The sequence below is a fragment of the Melitaea cinxia genome, chromosome 19 (assembly GCF_905220565.1).
Source record: "Melitaea cinxia chromosome 19, ilMelCinx1.1, whole genome shotgun sequence".
NCBI lineage: Eukaryota > Metazoa > Arthropoda > Insecta > Lepidoptera > Nymphalidae > Melitaea > Melitaea cinxia.
Window position 1 is genome coordinate 1,625,531 of NC_059412.1, and position 19,516 is coordinate 1,645,046.

Consider the following 19,516-nt stretch of genomic DNA (forward strand, 5'->3'; position numbering starts at 1 on the left):
GGGACACCTGTACCGTCGAATTATGTAACCTCCTCCATTTTTGAAGTCGGTTAAAAATAAGTAGGCACAATTTTGCCATGTCAGCTAATTAGATATAAAAAAACTTTATTAATTCATTAAAAAATATTTATTTTAAATGTGGAAAATTGAAAGCAATTTACTGATTTAATTACAGCTTATAAAAATACCAAGAAGTCAAGAAGGTTAAACGGTAAAGGGCACAAGTATTAGTGAAAGGTCTTCGAGACAATCAGATCCAATCTAAATAATCAAACTAGTTGTTCAATGTTACTGACATGTATTAAATTTGATAAACAACATTGTGTGATGTTTTATTGACAAGAGTGATAATTATTTCTTGACATACTACGCGTCTGGAAGTCCGTCATTTATAATTTAGTTATAATTGTCGCTAACGCAATGAATTGAGTGATTGACTGATGATGAATAATGAAATAAAATCACAGATTCAGGGCCCATACGCTTTTGATGTGTTTAAATAAGCATTAATATTTGTGGGTTTGTACCGAGTACATGTCATGTGTAGTTCTCGCAAGATATTATTACCAATTTTATATTAAAGCAGTTTTTTTTTTAAAGAACTGCTTCACGTTTAACAAAAATTAGAATTTTAATTTGGTGCTTTTGTATTACTATTTTAATAAATTTATTTTTGAATTAGATTTTGATTTCATGTCACATGGTTAACGTCAGTCATGTGGATGTGTATGTTGGTGGGTATGTTTGTATGTCTCACCCTTATCGGCTAGTTCCCTTGCCCGCTGCAATAGTGCGGTACGAGGGCGACGCAAGGCCCGCGCCATTCTTTCATAAGCAACTCGCCGGGCATTACCCGCCGCTTCACTAGTTGACAGCGTACGCTCCACTCTGAAAATATAACAATAAAATATAACAATAAATAAATATCTTTATCATACTATATTTGACTAGCCCGTAGGCGCAATTTGTAGTGGCCCTGCTTTCTACTCCGCGGTTTGTGTTCGATTCCCGCCAGAGCCTGGATTTAAATTACATTTCCTACTTACTCTTACCACTTAGTCTGTGTAACTACGGCATTAAAGAATATAGCCAACGCCTTTCTTTCCGTCGTAAGATGCGACTAAGGGATAACACAGTTCCACTACCACCTTGGAACTTATATAAGCTGACGGATGGCAGAATAACCATCCAAACTGCTGGCTTTGAAATACACAAGCCGAAGACGGGCAGTAGCGTCTTATGGTGCGACAAAGCCAGCCCTGTGGTCACCAACTCGCCTGCCGGGCAACACACATGAGTTGTGGAGGGCTATGTCCAGCAGTGGACTGCAATAGGCTGAAATGATGATGATGATGATGATTCCTACTTACTAATGTATTAAAAAAAATTATTACAAAGATATATGTTTATTACTTACCTAATAATAAACTGATCAGTCTTGTCATCATTGTCGATGTCTTTAGATTGCTGACTATATGCATCCAACTCTTCAAGCAGTTTACTCACCACTTCGGGTAGTTTCACATCTACCTTCCCTTCGGCATCTCTATATAGAAAAGAAAATGTATATTAAACATACGTTAATTTTAAATATTAAAAATAAGTTGATAAAGTATAGTATTGTCTGTGTCTAAATTAAAACTAATTTTAATTCAGTAGACTTTACGGCATGAATCGTCAATTTACAAATTAAAATTATATTAGTTATATTCCATAGCTTAATTGGCTAGAGAGATACGGTCAGTCGGAGATGCAGGTTCGATCCCCACTGAAACCGTCGATATTTGATATAATATTAAAAAATGTTTAGTCTTAATTAGTTACTATACTTAAATGTGAGTCGGTGATTTTACAAAATAGAACACGGAAGACTCAAAAGCTTTATATTAAATGGAATTGTTCCTAATTGTTTTTTCTAATATTTATTTCTCAATGTCTTCATGTCATATTTCTGATTAACTGACTGACCTATTGAAATTTAATTGAGATCTGACAAGTAATTTTTGATTCCTTTTTAATAAACCGTTTTTAATTGCCTGTAGGTTTTTTTTCATTGACAAGCAAACAATTATTTAGTACAACATATTTGACAGCAAAATACATTTTATATGAATATATTTACGTAATATATTCATATAAAATGTATTTTGCTGCTTACGTAAGAGGATGAGATTGGTGCAGCGCTCGGGCAGCTTAAAAACGGAAGGGCCCCGGGGGATGACGGAGTTACCACTGAACTCCTTAAAGCCGCAGGGCGACCTGTCCTGAAAGCCTTGGCAAGACTATTTAACGCCGTCATCCACCGAGGTACCACGCCGGAGGCGTGGTCCAGGAGTGTGGTGGTGCTGTTCTTTAAGAGAGGCGATAAGTCTCTGTTAAAGAATTACAGACCGATCTCACTTCTGAGCCACGTCTATAAGCTGTTTTCGAGGGTTGTTACGAATCGTCTCGCCAGAAGACTCGACGAATTCCAACCACCAGAGCAGGCTGGGTTTCGAAATGGCTACAGCACCGTGGACCACATCCATACTGTTCGGCAGATTATCCAAAAGACGGAAGAATATAATCAACCGCTGTGTATGGCATTTGTGGACTACGAGAAAGCCTTCGACTCCGTCGAGACCTGGGCTGTCCTGGACTCTCTGCAGAGATGTCATATCGACTGGCGATATATCGAGGTACTAAAATCTATGTACGACGCGGCGACGATGACCGTTCATGTCAATGACCAAAGAACAAGACCTATTTCCCTCCGGCGCGGGGTAAGACAGGGGGATGTAATATCACCGAAACTGTTTACCACTGCGCTAGAGGATGTTTTTAAGACCTTGGATTGGGGGGAACGGGGCATCAACGTCAACGGTGAATTCATCTCTCACCTTCGTTTCGCCGACGATATTGTCATCTTTGCGGAGACGCTGGATGAGTTAGGCCAAATGCTGGCCGGCCTAAACGAGTCCTCCCGACGTGTCGGTCTCTGTATGAACTTGGATAAGACGAAAGTTATGTTTAACAACCAAGTCATACCGATACCGGTATCGGTCGATGGTACCCTTCTCGAAGTTGTTCAGGATTATATTTACCTAGGCCATACTATCCAACTAGGCCGCAACAACTTCGAGAAGGAGGCCGATAGGAGGATTCGGTTGGGCTGGGCGGCGTTTGGCGGACTCCGTCGAGTCTTCACTTCGAAGATTCCGCAATGCTTGAAGACAAAAGTTTTCGAGCAATGCGTCCTGCCTGTGTTAACATACGGAGCCGAGACGTGGACACTGACCAAAGGACTGGTCCACAAGTTTAAAGTCGCTCAACGTGCAATGGAACGGGCTATGCTTGGGGTCTCTCTCAAAGACAGGATTAGAAATGAGACTATCCGCGAGAGAACGAAAGTAACCGACATAGCCCACAGAATTAGCAAGTTGAAGTGGCAGTGGGCTGGTCATCTGTGTCGCAGGACCGATGGCCGTTGGAGTAGACGGGTCCTAGAGTGGAGACCGCGTCTTGGCAAACGCAGTGTGGGACGTCCTCCGGCCCGTTGGACCGACGATCTACGTAAGATTGCCGGTGTAGGCTGGATGAGGATTGCGGAAGACCGGGATGTGTGGCGCGAACTTGGGGAGGCCTATGTCCAGCAGTGGACTGCGATAGGCTGAAGTGGTGGAAGTGGATATTTACGTAATTACCTAGAACTATCAGACGTGATGGCGGTTTCCGAGCTGGGCGCAGGTTTCGACGTCAAGGAATCAGACTGAGACGTCCTCGAGTCGCTTTCACCATCACCTTGAGCATTGTCTGTGAAATAATAATATCGATTTATTTATTGTATCGAAAAGTAGACGAAAATGGGTATACTATACATAATTTTTGTTAAAAATACGAAAGTTTGTAAAGATTTAATCTATATGCGGCCAGCTTATTATAATTAGATTTTTTGGAAGATTAAGAACACATAGGTCACATTTCCACGGTATCGGAAATTGCGTTTGTGTCGGCCAGACACAATTAGTTAGACAAAATCGAACTATTCCATTCAATTTAGTTCTCCATTCCATTCAAATAGTCAAAAAACTTTGTGAGTTTTTGCGCTACTACTGCTTCATTCCATTAAATTTTCAAATTAAATTTACATAATCGATCCTGTATATAAAAAAGAGTAACAAATTTTATTAAAATCAAAAATGTGAATATTTACCATCCGAAGTCTGTTTACTGGAAGTGGCTGCTGACGAATCAGTTCTACGTACTTTCCTTGCTTGCTTGTTATTAATGTTTTTGTTCTTCTGAAATGTAACAAGAAAATATTGGTATAGCACTCATAAAATTCCGTTCACTCTTACTTATCTTAAACTACTAATATTTGTTTTGTTATACATAGTAAAAAATTAGTGTATTTGACCGATACAATCTGGGATGGTTTCTCAATATATAGGAACATCGACCGTGCGTACGATACAAAAATTTTGCGTGTTAGCACTGACAAGCGTTAGAAGTTTAATCTTTATTAAATCAATCGAATTATATCAATAAATTTAAAAAAAAAAAATCATAGTGGTACAGCAAATGCTGGTACACTGTTCTACTATATTTAATATATAAACAGTGAAAAGCACTGTAAAACGTCAATCTTATGCTTTTATCACTGTTATGTAGTAAGACCATATTTTTTCATACCTAGCTGACCCCGCAAACGTTGTTTTGCCATTTGTTTTATTAACCCCCTTAATCTCTCCCCTTATAACTTAGGGGTATGAAATTAATGTTAGCCGATTCTCCGACCTATCCAATATGCACACAAAATTAAAAAAAAAAAATCGGTTCAGCCGTTTCGGAGGAGTATTATAACTAACATTGTGACACGAGAATTTTATATATAAGATGACCTAGACGTGTGACACTACATAAAGTGCTTCAAGTATGGTTGGAGCACTAAACAAGGTGCAAGGTTACCCCCATGGCATTATTTTGGCGCACTCAAGTCACTCCCAAAATCACCCAGCCAATAAGGGTTCCCCTATTATGTTATATCTTAGATAAACAGCTTAAAAGGCACTGTAAAACGATACTCTCAGCGTTCTTTCGTATGTGTATACTCCCCGTATTATCCATCACACCGTTTCATTTAAATATTTATTTAGTGTTAACACCAACAAGGCACACACTAATAAAATCAGAAAAAAATGCATTTTTTACAAGAATATTAAGTACTAGTGTTGCCTTAATTATAGGTCATTTCGGAAAAAGAAAACAGATGCACAACATATAAATAAAGTTATATACAACAAATTCGTATTAAATAAAATCACAAAAATAAAAAATCCGCTAAATAAATCATAAAAAATATGATACACTTAAAATTTATCATTATAAATTTTAATTTATCATTAAGGTAAGGTAATTTACCTTTTTCCTGTGTTCGGTCTCCCTCGAGTGCACGGCCCCGTTGGCGACGGGTGCTGCCTCCCCTCCACCCTCGCTGTCCGACTCTGACGAGCTCTCCGACTCCTCGCTGCTGCTGGACGAGATCCTCCGCTGGGGGGAATATACACACACACATCAGTAGTCAGCAGTAGTTTTATGTGACACGAGGGATATTCAATATGGGAGATTTGAATTGGAATACGATGATCGTAATACACTAACAACCGCTCTGGTGTAGCGATGTGAGTAGCTGCTGATATTCGCTCTGTCACATATTAATCTATAATAAAGAAGTAAACAAACGCTTTTTAACAACTATTGTTTTTTAAGTTAGGTTAAAATTAAATATGGATATAAGCTGTAAAAAAACCGGACAAGTGCGAATCAGACTCACCCACGAAGGGTTTCGTCTAAATATTTTTTTTAAATTTTATTTTTATTATTTATTATTATACAATTAAGTATTTTGTGTACGTTTCAAGTGTCTACCATTTATTGATATCGAGCAAAAATAGGCAAAAAATGGCGTTTTTAGTATGGGCACCCCTTAAATATTTATTTTATTTTAGTATTTGTTGTTGTTATAGCGGCAACAGAAATACATAAAATGTGTGAAATACATAAAATCTGTGAAAATTTCAACAGTCTAGCTATCGCGGTTCTTGAAATACGGACGGACGGACGGACAGACAGCGAAGTCTTAGTAATAGGGTCCTATTTTACCCTTTGGGTACAGAACCCTAAAAACGATAATCCTAAATTTGGGTATTAAGGATACTTACTGATATTCATAAAAGTGTGATGATTATCATAAATTAATGTGACATAGATACATATTGACATCATGTCATAGTATCGTCAAACGTTATCTTTTGTAGATTTTGCGTAATGGAATTACTGATAACATCTGGGTTATCAGTTATGTGTATACATTTATATTGAGTTAAATTTTAGATTCTTTATTGCTATATTTGATTATGGACTTCTGAGCACGGGCCGCTTTAGGTATAAGGAATTCTTAGGAATATTTGAACCTTACACCGTTTATCTACTACGCTTTTCTACCAAGTCATCAGTTCATAAACATTTGTATAGTTTGCCGCGATCTGTATGTCAGTGTCCGTAAATGATGTTTTCCCTGACTCCTTAGCGTACATAAATCTACCCGGGCACCATAGTGGATGAAATGTTTAGTTATTTATCAATTGACATTTCTCAGAACTTTTTTCGAAGAAGTTCTACCTTTAGATTTTAGTTAAAAATTAAAAAAAAAAATTATATACAACTAGGTCGGCAAACAAGAGTAGGGCTCACCTGATGGCATGCGTTTACCGAAAGCCTATAGGCGTTTTCAACACTAGCAGCATCGCAAGCGCGTTGCCGACCCTACCCCCATCGCACCAGGAGCTCTGGTCGGTCACCTTACTCACCACAGGAGCACACACTGCTTGAGAGCAGTATTATTTAGCTGTGATCTTCTGTAAGGTCGAGGCACTTCCCCAGTCGGGCTGCTCCATTTGAGCAGGATATATCCTGCTGTGCCCTACCTCAGTTTTTTACAGAAGTTCCTTCCAAGAATACTATGACTATAATATATATATATATATATATATGAATGACAATTCTGTACTGACACATTATGTTCCAAATAGTTATTCATTTATTTAATATAAATTCTTCAGTCTATTATAGTTTATTTGCTTTTAATTTTTTATCTGTATGTACCTTATTTCGCCTATTGGAGTCAGCATCAGAAGGCGACATGTTTTCGGGAACAGCTTTGAACTCCAGCGACCCACAGTTGATGTAGAAACCTCCATGCAACGTATCGCTTCCCGGCGGAATCATCTCGTCGTACTGGAATTGAAACATAATTTTTAGATATAATAGAAAAATAAAAGTGCTAAAGCATAATTTTGCTTGACGGGGCTCCTTGAAAAATCCATTTTTTGGAATCCTTGTTTAGAAAATCCCATTTAGACTACTTAAAGTACCTAATATCAAATAGTAACGATATAAAAAGTAAATAAAACATGGATATCTTAATAGGAACTCATAGCTTCAAAACTCAACCCCCATTGTGAAAGCCCATGAAAATTCACATTGAGGCTTACAATCAGTACATACACTTTCTACTAATATTTATTGTACATTTCTATGAAATTTATAACATTTTTCATAATAATGCAACTTTTTTAAGGGTTTAAGGGTATATAGACAGAAATATGCAGTCATTTCGACGGGCCCGAAGAACAAAATCGTATCTGCAAAATTACCAAATCACAGTATGTAGCTTAGAAGTTCTGCTAAAATACAATCATTTACTACTTACGCAAATAAAGATGATCTTTGGAAAATCATTGCAAAAGCTAATCAGGAACTTTGTTTATTTATTTCTACATGTTTATAAAGACTTTAACTTTTATTTTAGGCTAAAATTAATTCTTATAATATTATAGGGATTTGTTCTTCGGAACTACCTAGCACTTATCGAAATATACGATTTTGTTTTAGGAAATTGAATTAAAAAATAGTAACCCATGTGAACATATGATGTTTTTCTCCGATAATTTAGTCGACAATATAATAGTATGTGCACATTTATATTAAAGGAAACACAATTATTTTTAATAATCAAAGCTTTAATAATATAAAAGTAGCACAGTGGGATCTTCGTTACAAAACAAACGTCAAATAGGTGTTATAAATTCTCTCATTATTACTAGATAAATCATCATAAAATATAAAAGAAAATAAACTTTAACAAAAAATAAACAATTACTCTTATTTCTTGGTCCATTCAGGAGAATACTTATTTAAAATCACAGTTTCAATTACAATTACTAATTAAGTCCTAAACTTTCTACTTAGTTTTTATATTTTATATTAGTTTTTTAATCACAGCAACAACAAGTCTCAAACTTTTTATCATTATTACATAAATCAATATTATGGTTAAGATTCATCGTCATATATGTATATCGTTTCTTTCATCATTGCAATCAGAATTATAATATGGTAAAGATTTAAAGAATACTGCATTGAATGAATTTATGACACCAGAATCACACATGCTCAGTAAATCTTTATATTTAGCTTTTGTTAGCTTGAGAGGTGACGAATAAGCATACTCTAATACAGATAAAATATTAGCTGAGTTTCTTGTATCGCTGAAAACAATGAAGCATTCATAAGTTTCTTTGATTTCATCATTCCATTATCATTCCAGCCTATTGCAATCCACTACTGGACATAGGGCTCCACAAGTTCGCGCCAAAAATACGTGAACTCATGTGTGTTGCCCATAGTCACCACGCTGGACAGGCAGGTTGGTGACCGCAGGGCTGGCTTTGTCGCACCTAAGACGCTGCTGCCCGTCTTCGGCCTGTGTGTTTCAAAAAGCCAGCGGTTAGATGGGTATCCCGCCATCGGTCGGCTTCTTAAGTTCCAAGGTGCTACTGGAACCTTGTTATCCCTCAGTCGCCTCTTACGACACCCACGGGAAGAGAGGGGGTGTCTATATTCTTTGGTTTAAATTACACTTATAATACAATTTATTCGGTTCCGATTTATCAACGAAAACTTCCTTAATCTTAGTCCACAATATTTTCTGTTATCTAAAATTCTTGTTTCACAAAACATTTTTGAATAAAAAAGTTACGGGTTTCTGTAAAGAGCTCACTATAGACGGCGCCACGGTTCGCTTAAACCGAAATTAAAAAGTATCATATCGAAAATTTCGCTCGAGTGGGTGTATCGTTCCATAGCTTAATTGGCTAGAGCGCCGACACGGTACGTCGGAGACGCGGGTTCGAACCCCGCTGGAGCGGTCAATTTTTGATATGATATTCAAAAATGTTTAGAATTCCTAATGTGGGTAACACAAAAATAAAATCTTAGATATTCTTGTTTCACAATTTGTCATTTATGTGAACCTTAAAATTATGAAAATTTTCTTGTGTCATATTTTTTACTACATACGGTTCTCCTTTTGTTTTTACCCCTCTTACAAGTAAATGCCATTCATCTACAGTGTAAATAGTTTTTGAAGAAGAGGACCGCTCTATAAGGGCATGCACACTGTCTCCCTTGTTCTGCGTATGTCCCTTTTCAAGAAATCGATGTGTGATTGATGCCTTGTACTTTTTGGCTGTATAAAAATATGAAAAAAAAGACAAATATATTCCGATTTTGGCCAGCAAAACTATCTGACCAGAAACGAAATTCTTTGGCTCCTTGTTCTATAGTTTTTATTTACGATTTCGCGATATTGACGCGTGGTTCTTTATTGAAGCATTCCAGTCTTTGTTCTTTTGTTATTTTATCCACACACTTATTCCTACAACTACAGGGCTTTCCCATTATTTTTTCACCAACAAATTTACCTCGCTTTGATACATAGCTCTTTCCAAGCAAACTTTTTCTTTTCACGTCAGACCAGTCTTGCTCATGTACCAAACGTTTCTTTGATCCTTGCTTTCGCGTCATTTCTGGTATTAAGTTAGATGCACTAATGTTTAGCAATCGAATTGAATCAACCCAACTAGTATGATCGGGACAAAAAGGGTCATTACATTTTATGTGTATATTAACGGGGGAAGGCATTGGAGTAGCTAAAACCATATGTGTATTTATATATGGCACAGAAATTCTAGGATCTTCAAATTCTCAAACTCTTTAATGTAAACAGCTGGTGAGTTATTAAACTAGAGGTTACTTCTATATTTAATGGTGTAAGCACTTCGTCAGGATGTGAGGTTTGTACTAAATGAGGAGGTGGTGAATCAAGATGCTCGCAGTTGGCTTGAAAAATATCGGTATTAACTTCATGTTGATAGCCTAATACGTTTGTGTGAACCTTTTCATCAAAAACATGCCAAATTTTTGCCATATCGACGTCGATATTCTGAGCCGTTGGTGGCAAAAGAGACATGTTGGTGTTACGTTGACCGGCAGATTCTGTCAAAATGAAAATAAAAATGTATTTCATTTGTGTGGTATTATATTTAAAAACTATTGATTTATATTCTAGTTATAATTTTTTTCTTAAAAAGAGGTTAAATTCGATACTTTTGAGTAGAACATGCTCGCATGTTAAAACTTATACGACAAACAAAATCGTTTATTTAGATACAGCAACATTTTTTGGGTACAATTTCATACAACAAGGTCGTATGTGCTAAAGCGATGACTGACTTTAAACTGATTTTTGTCGAACGAAAACTTATGTGAAACTACTGGGATAAAATTAAATACACTACAATTAAGTATTTTAGTGTCTATAAAATATAGGTAAATGAAATATGTTGATTGTTAAGGAACGATTAAATGGGTTATAGATTTCTGTAGAACAACATTGTAAATTAACAAACGACCAAAAGATACGCATTTTAGATAATTTTGGCAAATTACTTTCTAGAGTTATAAAGTAACACCAGTAACTATTTTTTAATTACCTTAATGAAAAAAAAAATATCTATTACTTACCTTGTTTAGAGATTTCTTCGTCCTCGTTGCTACAAGTAGTTTGGATCGTCACTAATTTTATCCAAAAAAGGGCTTAATTTAATATTCTCTCTTTCTAGATACACCAGACATTGTGACAGTCACTTATTAATCACGAAACCTGAAATTACGATATTAAACCGAGTTCTCGAGGAATTCTCGATGTCTTGCTAAAATTTCCGACTTTGCCGAGTACAAACACGTGAATGACGATGGGTCGCGGCACGCACGGTTTCGGAGTGTAAAGAACAAGCTTGTATATGTGAATACATGTTTGTTCGCTGCAGTACATTGTAGATAAGATGATGTTCGCTTGAGTATTTAGAAAACTAAAAGACCAATAAATAAATAAAAAATATTGCCATGTAGCTTTTTGCATGTTTAATACGAATCAATAATAAAACAGATTTCATCTTATTTTTCCATAAGATTTTGTTCTTGGGACCCGTCGATTTCATTTTATTTATATCATTAATTAGTTTTTCACATATCCTTATGATTTACCGAAGTACAGTTAGTTATTTTTTTTACGATCTAAATGTTTTGATAAAATTTATGTACGGTACTCACACCATCCGTGTTGTCAATAAAAGAATCATTTTCATCGTAACCGGCGCCGATGTCCGCAAACTCGTCGTGCCTACCCTTTTTGCCGTAGGTGCTTTTACCTCCCTGAAAAAAACAAAAACAAAAAAACGAGTGTGCTTCAGACCACCCGACTGAAGTAAAACTTCTTTAGTTGCCCCTATAGTAATATCTCTCAGCTTCCGTTCGCCTCGCCCGATCACACTTTTCGTAACGCTCTCGTCACGCATTCACCAGCTTACTCCAAAAAAAAAAAGAATAAAAACAAGAAAAAGAAGTTTTACTTCAAAAACAATACCAATAATGAATAAAAATATACAAAAAAATCTTAAAAAATTCATTTGCATCAAAATTAACCCGCTTTCCAGATATTATTGTTGTTATTATTATCATCAACATTGGGGGAGGCCTATGTCCAGCAGTGGACTATTAAAGGCTGATGGATGGATGATGATTTGATCCTCGATATCTAAAATAATCTTGATACACAATCTAGAAGTAGAGTTTTATTACTCTAATAAACAATTGTAGTGAAAACGTAATTAAGATGTTTTGTATACACATTATATAAGCAGGCCATACAAAGTCGCTACTGATTTATAAGTCAAGATAATATTTATACAGGTTTTATCTGAATAAAATAATATTGTTAAATATAGAGAAACAGAAATGTGACGATAAGTTTTACTACTATCAAGTGACTAGATTTAAAGATAAACTAGTGGTCGCCCCCATTGGTCGAAGTTCGACCATAAATTTAACTACAGACATTAACAATCAACAAGAGTATGTATGTGTGTGTGTGTGTCAAATACATGGTAATGTGAGTTTTTTTTTTTAATTATTTAATGTATTTTTTATGCATAATTAAGCATAAAAAATATTAGCATTTTGCACTTCTCTATATAAACTATAAGTGTGCGAAATTTCATACTCCTCCGTCCGCGTAATTTTCGTAAAAAGGGGTACAAAATTTTTGCTTCACCTATTAATAATTTATTATATAGATAACTCAATCCCCAACTATGAATACATTTTTAGTCTAAAATTGTAACTATATCTATCGGAACGTAGTTCCTTAACTTGCGGTACACATACTGAGCGGAACGGGAGTGAGTTTGAAAAAAGCGTAACAAGATTTTTTCTTGACACTTGCTATACTATAAAATTAGATGTCAAACATGTGTCATATTTTAGTTACCACAAACCAATTACTACTGTGATTGACAATGATGATTAAATATATCTTAACTTTTGTTTATTTTTATAATAAACAACAATTAATTTATACTTTATAAAATAAAAAATATATAATTAATAAAATAAAATTTATACAATTCCTAAATTTTGATTAGTTATTAACTTTTAACTTAACTATCCTCCATCATTCAGTGTTTATTTTATCTGTATTTTTTTTAATTTTATATTTTTATTCCAAATATAGCTTTGTGCTTTTTACATATACTCCGGAGATACACGGTTCTTAGAGTCTATGTAGCATCGATGTTGTATTTAAATGATATTTTATTACCATTAGTCTAAGACCTAAACTAGTTATGATCTTCAACCATTTGCCAAGGATTTTCCAGCCATCCCTTTCGCGATTATTTTCCTAATATACTAAAATAAACACAAAATAATTTTCCTCCACTAAGCAGACGGGTGACGTTCGACTCTAGTTTGAATCGCTTACTACATAATATTATTTTACTTATACATAATATTATTTTAACATTTACTCACATATTTCTGCTCAAATTTCCTTGCTACTAGCTCCACATCATCATCATTGTCTGAAAAAGGGTCCAGCCCTGTTGTCTTGCCGTTCTGTCTTCTCTCCTTAGTCTGAAAGTAAAAAGAAACATACAATTAAAAATGTTATAATAAATATAATATTGTCAAATATTTCATTCATTTAAAATTACAATTAATATTAATTTTAATGTATTTTTAGAGTAATTATAGATTAACTTTTTAATCTCTGACGTACTGACAACGCATTGTCTAGAGAAATAAATATTAATTATTTTTATAGTCGACCATACTGATGTTTTTTAATTATTTGTTTTTAAAAAACAGCAGTTTTTAATTTTAAGTGAATGGCATATCACCAATTAAGAATTAGTGAGAAAATTGAAAATTCGTATTCTTTTACTTTTATCATACTTATATCGTAGTTACTCATTTTATTTGTTTTTAAACATCCTCGAATGTACTGCGTGACGTTATACAAATCAGTTTGTAAATTTCGCACAACTAGGCAAAGACCTCTACCTTATACAGGAGACTTAAGAGGAGTTGAAAAAATACTGCTTCTGCTATGGGTTAACAGATTATTTCAAACCATGAGTAAGAATCGGTAATGGGTGTACTCGATAATAATTTTTCATTTTATTTTTTTACCTACGCATGAAACCTTCCTAGGCTTTTACAAGCTCTCTGAGGCTCAGACAGTAAGACCCACAAGGATATATGAAATTTGTTAAAAGTCAAACTTGGTACAACCAAGTAAATAAAAAGGGAATAGTTAGGAAAAATAATTTGTATGTATACAAAAATTAATTTTAAAGTATAAAATATGTGTGATTATATAGCTCTAAATAAAAAATTTACTTAATACTTAATTTTGTTTACTCAAAATAAATGAGTTGGATTAGAATCTTATACAATTTTTTTTTTTTTTTTTTTTTTTAAAAGTTGAATAGCATTTATCATTAGGTAATTGCATAAAATTTCCATTTACCAAGTTAATTATATTAAACATATACCTATTTTCATTAATATTATCGTGCTTCAATTAAGCACACATCTGGTTGTTTTCTTCGCATTGTATTTATTATAGCATGATACTTTTTTTTAATAACCAAAATGTATTTTCAGTTTACAGCAAGTGTTAACTTTATGATAATATATTGAATAAAATAAAATTTTTGTCAGTGATTAAACAGATATATCTAACTCACGCTTATTTAGATTTGATGATATATGTCAGATGATAAAAAAAAAAGTTGAAGTTATTTAAAAACAAGATTACAATCTTATAATAAAACCACACATCTTATGTAAATCATGTACCTACACATTTGTAATTTATTCATAGAGTTGCTATGGCAAAACGTTACAATAAAATCACTTAGAATTATGCATATTAATTATCCAGCAATACAAGTATGATAATAATATTTATGTAATTAAAGGTATATTCTATACTTGTAACATTGTAATGCTTATATGTAAATGTTTAAATAAGGTTGCCATATTTTTATATTATTTTTTTTGAATGAAAGAAAGACAGCTGTTATTACAGCTGTTTATATTTCGACTATTTTGTATTTAATTTAAATAAAAGGCTATGGTGTAAAGACGTAATTCAAAAAGAATTGCTAATCATACATTGCAAAAAAATATACTATTATTATAATACTTAAATGTTGGTTCTTTAATAAAATTATGTTTGTGTTGGATGGTCCATTTACTTAGGAAGACTATATGCTACATTTTTCTTAAAATTAATGCAGGGCAGAGCCAGTAGACGTAATCATATAATTCAAAATTTAATATTATACATTTAGATTATGTACATTAACACCTACTTATCACACAAAATTATGACAACTATATCATTTATAAAGGAGCTCTATTGATAGACGAGATAATAATTTATCTATAAATCGCATATTTAGGTACAATTCAGCCTGTAATATCCAACCGCTAGGCATAGACCTCTTTCTCCATGTAAGAGAAGGAATGGAGCTTAATCCACCATGCTACTCCACTGTGTGTTGGCGGATATGTTCCCTACTACAAGTAACGATCGCTAATGATAACAACCGGGACCAACAGCTTATCGTGCTCTCCGAGGAACGGTGGTGAGACCCACAAGGACAGACATCCATAGCAGAACGAAATATTTGTACATATACATTTGTAACCAATCAATAGCGGAATCGAACCTGCAAATCATTTGTATTTGGGCGACTACTCGAACCACTATATCAGACCGGTTTTTAGGTTGGACACATGTTTGTAAAAACATATAATGAGTTGTACGAAACTACGATAACCAAACATTAAGTTCAGTAACCTGTAATTATTACTTGTTATTGTGTGAAAATTTAAAACTCAGAGTTGCGTATATAATAGATATTGTACTAAGATAGTGATGTGAAAACAATTTATTCATTATCTCTTTCTATTTACATTTATATAGAATGAATATATATATATATATATATATATATATATATATATATATATATACGAAACATTATTGTATCAAAAGGTATCTTATTTTCGCTAATAAAATTCCGATATTGAAAGACGTTAAAATTTTACGAGATTTAATAAAATTTTAAGTTTGACAATATTTTTAGCATAATATAAAAAGTTACAATCTAAAGTACTAAAATGCAATAAAAACAATTTAATTCAACTATAGATATATTTCTTTATAATAAGTTTTACGCGACATTTACTTTCATGTTAAGAATAAACTCGCATATAAATATTTATTTTTTGATTAAAAATAATCAATTTATATCATTACAGAAAGTAATATTAAATTAATTAGCGAGATCTTATCTCAATAGATATAAAGCAAAACAAATTTTAAATATCGACCTTGATCACAAAATATTTAGTAAAAAAATAAATAAATAAAACAATGGTATAATGAATGACTAAATTAATTATATTTATTTATTAAAAATATAAAAAAAACTCAAGAAAAATAAATACGACAAAACTTTTATATATATATATATATATATATATATATATATATATATATATATATAATTAAAATATATAAAAAAACAACGCGCATAAATTCTTATAATTGCATGCCATTTCAACGTAAACAAAATATGTTTATCACAACATAATATGATAATTCAATTCACACCAACACAGAGAACAAAAAACGACCGTATAATATTATTATATTACTTATTCATACAAAGCGCGCGCGACTATTACCTTTAAATAACCCGAAAAGTAAAAAAAAAAAAACAACCCATTACTTCCAAGTAATAAAACACACACTAACGTCCGCTAAAAACAAACATTAATCAAAACACGCACACACTCACAGTGCAAAATATATAATACGCTCCCAATGCACACGTAATATATAACATAACCTATAAGTTATTTAAAAAAGACGTATCGATTGAAGTTAAATGGCTCACAAAAAGCTTCATCTACACACAAAGATCACTAAATATTCAACACGAGCTAGATGTAACGTTTTGAAACGACCGCTGCATTTAGCAACACTACAAATCGAGTTTACAAATGCATAAACATTATACGTACAAAGCAGTAATACAATTACCATAAATCAAGCTAAGAATTATTGCAAAATTAATCCCTTATTCCTACATAATAGTAACGCAGTTCTGCCACACGTAAATAAATACATAACGTACACTGCACACATCCATACGTTATCTCTCGAAATGTGATTCCATTCACGTACTATGTATTTAATGCTCACATATGTTTAATAAAATCCGCATAAATAATGTAAAATTAATTATAATTAGAATGTAACCTAAAAATAGGTTCTTTGCCGGAAGCAACAACGTTATAGGCGGGTTAACCTAGGTCATTCAAGTCGACTACTTTCGCTTGGCTAGCTATCATAATAATCTACCGGTGTCGTCAGCAATTATTCAGCTCGATATTTTAAGAGCATTCATTTAAATAACTTATTCATTTTAACAGAAAAATGAGATAATCACTTGCGTCACGGATCAAAACATTGCCTCCGCTAAAAGATGTTCTAGGTTGACAACGTTCTTCTTAAATTGTTGCAAACATGGCGACCGATATCTGGGCTTCTCGCAGTCCGTGGACGCAAAATCATGTAACAAACCTAATGCAAAGCGATGTAACGTAAGCAAAAAATATCCTATACGAATTCATCAGGGTTCGGCTTACAACCATCTCTGGCCGCCAAACGGGATACCAGATCACTATTAGATTTTTTCACATGATTCTCTACAACACAAAGAGCTGAAAAACCAGTATGGTTGCGTAAATTACTATGATTTTCTGTTATAACTTACCGCTGCTGCTATGAGTAGTTCCTTGTAATTCAGCTCTGTATATTTACTTTCGGTGCTTTCGTCTAAATTTATAGATAATCTCACTGATTTATTCACATTCTTCTTCACACTTTTTGGAGCACCCGCTGTTATAAGAGTAGCACGTTTAGGGTCCGACATTTTCCACCAAATTCAAGTATAAAATGATTTTTTTCAAAGCATGACACGGCCTGCATTTTCAAACTATGTACCACATTGCCACCATGTTGGAATTTATTGTTTGGGTTCTGAGCGCTACGGAGAGAATAGGAACTTCATTGCATTTCTGTGCGTATTACCGTTAGATGTCGCTATAATTTTTTGTATCTGACGATAGATGTCACTACATTTTTGGGTTAAAAATTTTTTTCTCGTTAAATACATATTTATCGTTTATGGAAAAAAAAAGAATGTGCATTTAAATAAAAGGAAATATTATTATTGTTGAGATCGTAAAGCTATTGCCAATATTAAAAAACTAAATAATTTATGCGTTTTATTTGCTAGTAAAAACCACACACGTTGCGATGTATTTCAGAAACATTTTAATAGATGTCGCTATCAATCTAAATGTCATATGTCTTATATCTGTTTTACCGATTATTATGTTTTATTTTTTGGTAAATCTATTACCAGTTATATATGACATAAAACATGTAATTATTTTCGGTACAATTTTATATTTTTAATAATGAAATATGTTTGATGTAGTAAAAATAAGTGCTATCATTAAATAGTGTAGTAATTGACTAATAGTATATTCATGATAGATTTTGTACTTTAAAAATATTAGTAACAAGGCACTATATAGATTAACAAATTTTGCAGTGTCCTTTAAATCCTTAAAAAAAGCAATAGGTAGGTATGCGATTTTTTGCAAACAAAAATTTGTAAAAAATCTCATAAATCCTATGGATTGTAGCAATCATTTATTTTTGGATAAAACTGTAAATAATTGAAAAAAAAATCATTCCTGTATCAATACTTAAACAATATTGATTAATGATACAGGCATAATATCAAATAAGTAGTACCTATTATTTTACATATCATTAAAAAAAAAAAAAAAATACATTTGATTTTAGAATGGAAACAAGAATAAAACCAAAATTAATCAATGGAAATGTGTAAATCTATTTAAATAAAAGTGAATGTTGCTAAGCGCACAACTCGAGAATGGCTCGACCAATGCGGCTAATTTTGTATTTCGTATATTCCATAAGGACCACGGAAGGCTTAATACTAAATAATAATAATAATAATGATTTTTACCATTAACTTTTGACAGAATGAAGTCTATCCGGGCAGCTAGTATGTTATAAAATTTAGATATTATAATTTTGTGATTAAATAAAATTTAAATTAATTTTAAATTCTAACTACTATACAGGTAAATCAAAATATTTTCAAAAATTTCTTAGATTCATTAAATGACCAGTATAATTTGCGCGCGTTCCCAACATTCTATTTTTACTCATTATATCCCACGAAATTGGACCTTTAAATATTTTCACTTATTACAATTTTAACGTTTATTAAAAATGCAGATCACACATTGTATAGGTATTTTGTTTGCAATTAATTCTTGAATTGTACCTTCACAAGTCTGTGTAGAGAGAGAATAATATTTTGTCAGGATATCCGCTTTGAATATTTGATAGAACGCCTGCAGGTATAAAATTGCTATAATAATGTAAAGTAATTACATCAATATTACCCAATGTCATCTAAAAATAAATAATATATTTTTTTTTGATTTACAAGATTCAGAAGATATAAAGGCTGGAGTCAGTATCATCGGACATACAATTTTTTCGAAGGTGACGATTTTTGCATGTTTTTTTTTATTTTTTTTAATAAAAAAAAGGAAGCCTTCACCTATGTCCTCGTTTTTTGAAAATATGCATATATTTTTTTTT

The 19,516-nt window shown here is 33.0% G+C and overlaps 1 protein-coding gene across 1 annotated transcript in view; it reads right to left on the reverse strand.

Moving 5' to 3' along the window:
• The window catches only part of LOC123663043 (yemanuclein), a 38,320-nt gene extending 20,469 nt beyond the window's left edge, over positions 1-17,851 (reverse strand). The window contains exons 1-9 of the mRNA XM_045597783.1: positions 17,580-17,851; positions 13,252-13,353; positions 11,494-11,595; positions 7,144-7,275; positions 5,401-5,529; positions 4,193-4,280; positions 3,684-3,792; positions 1,418-1,546; positions 758-897 (exon numbers count right to left, since the gene is read on the reverse strand). Of these exons, the coding sequence (XP_045453739.1) occupies positions 758-897; positions 1,418-1,546; positions 3,684-3,792; positions 4,193-4,280; positions 5,401-5,529; positions 7,144-7,275; positions 11,494-11,595; positions 13,252-13,353; positions 17,580-17,738 (1,090 nt within the window). The 5' untranslated portion in view covers positions 17,739-17,851. The remainder of the gene's footprint in view (positions 1-757; positions 898-1,417; positions 1,547-3,683; positions 3,793-4,192; positions 4,281-5,400; positions 5,530-7,143; positions 7,276-11,493; positions 11,596-13,251; positions 13,354-17,579) is intronic.
• Between the last annotated feature and the right edge of the window lie 1,665 nt (positions 17,852-19,516).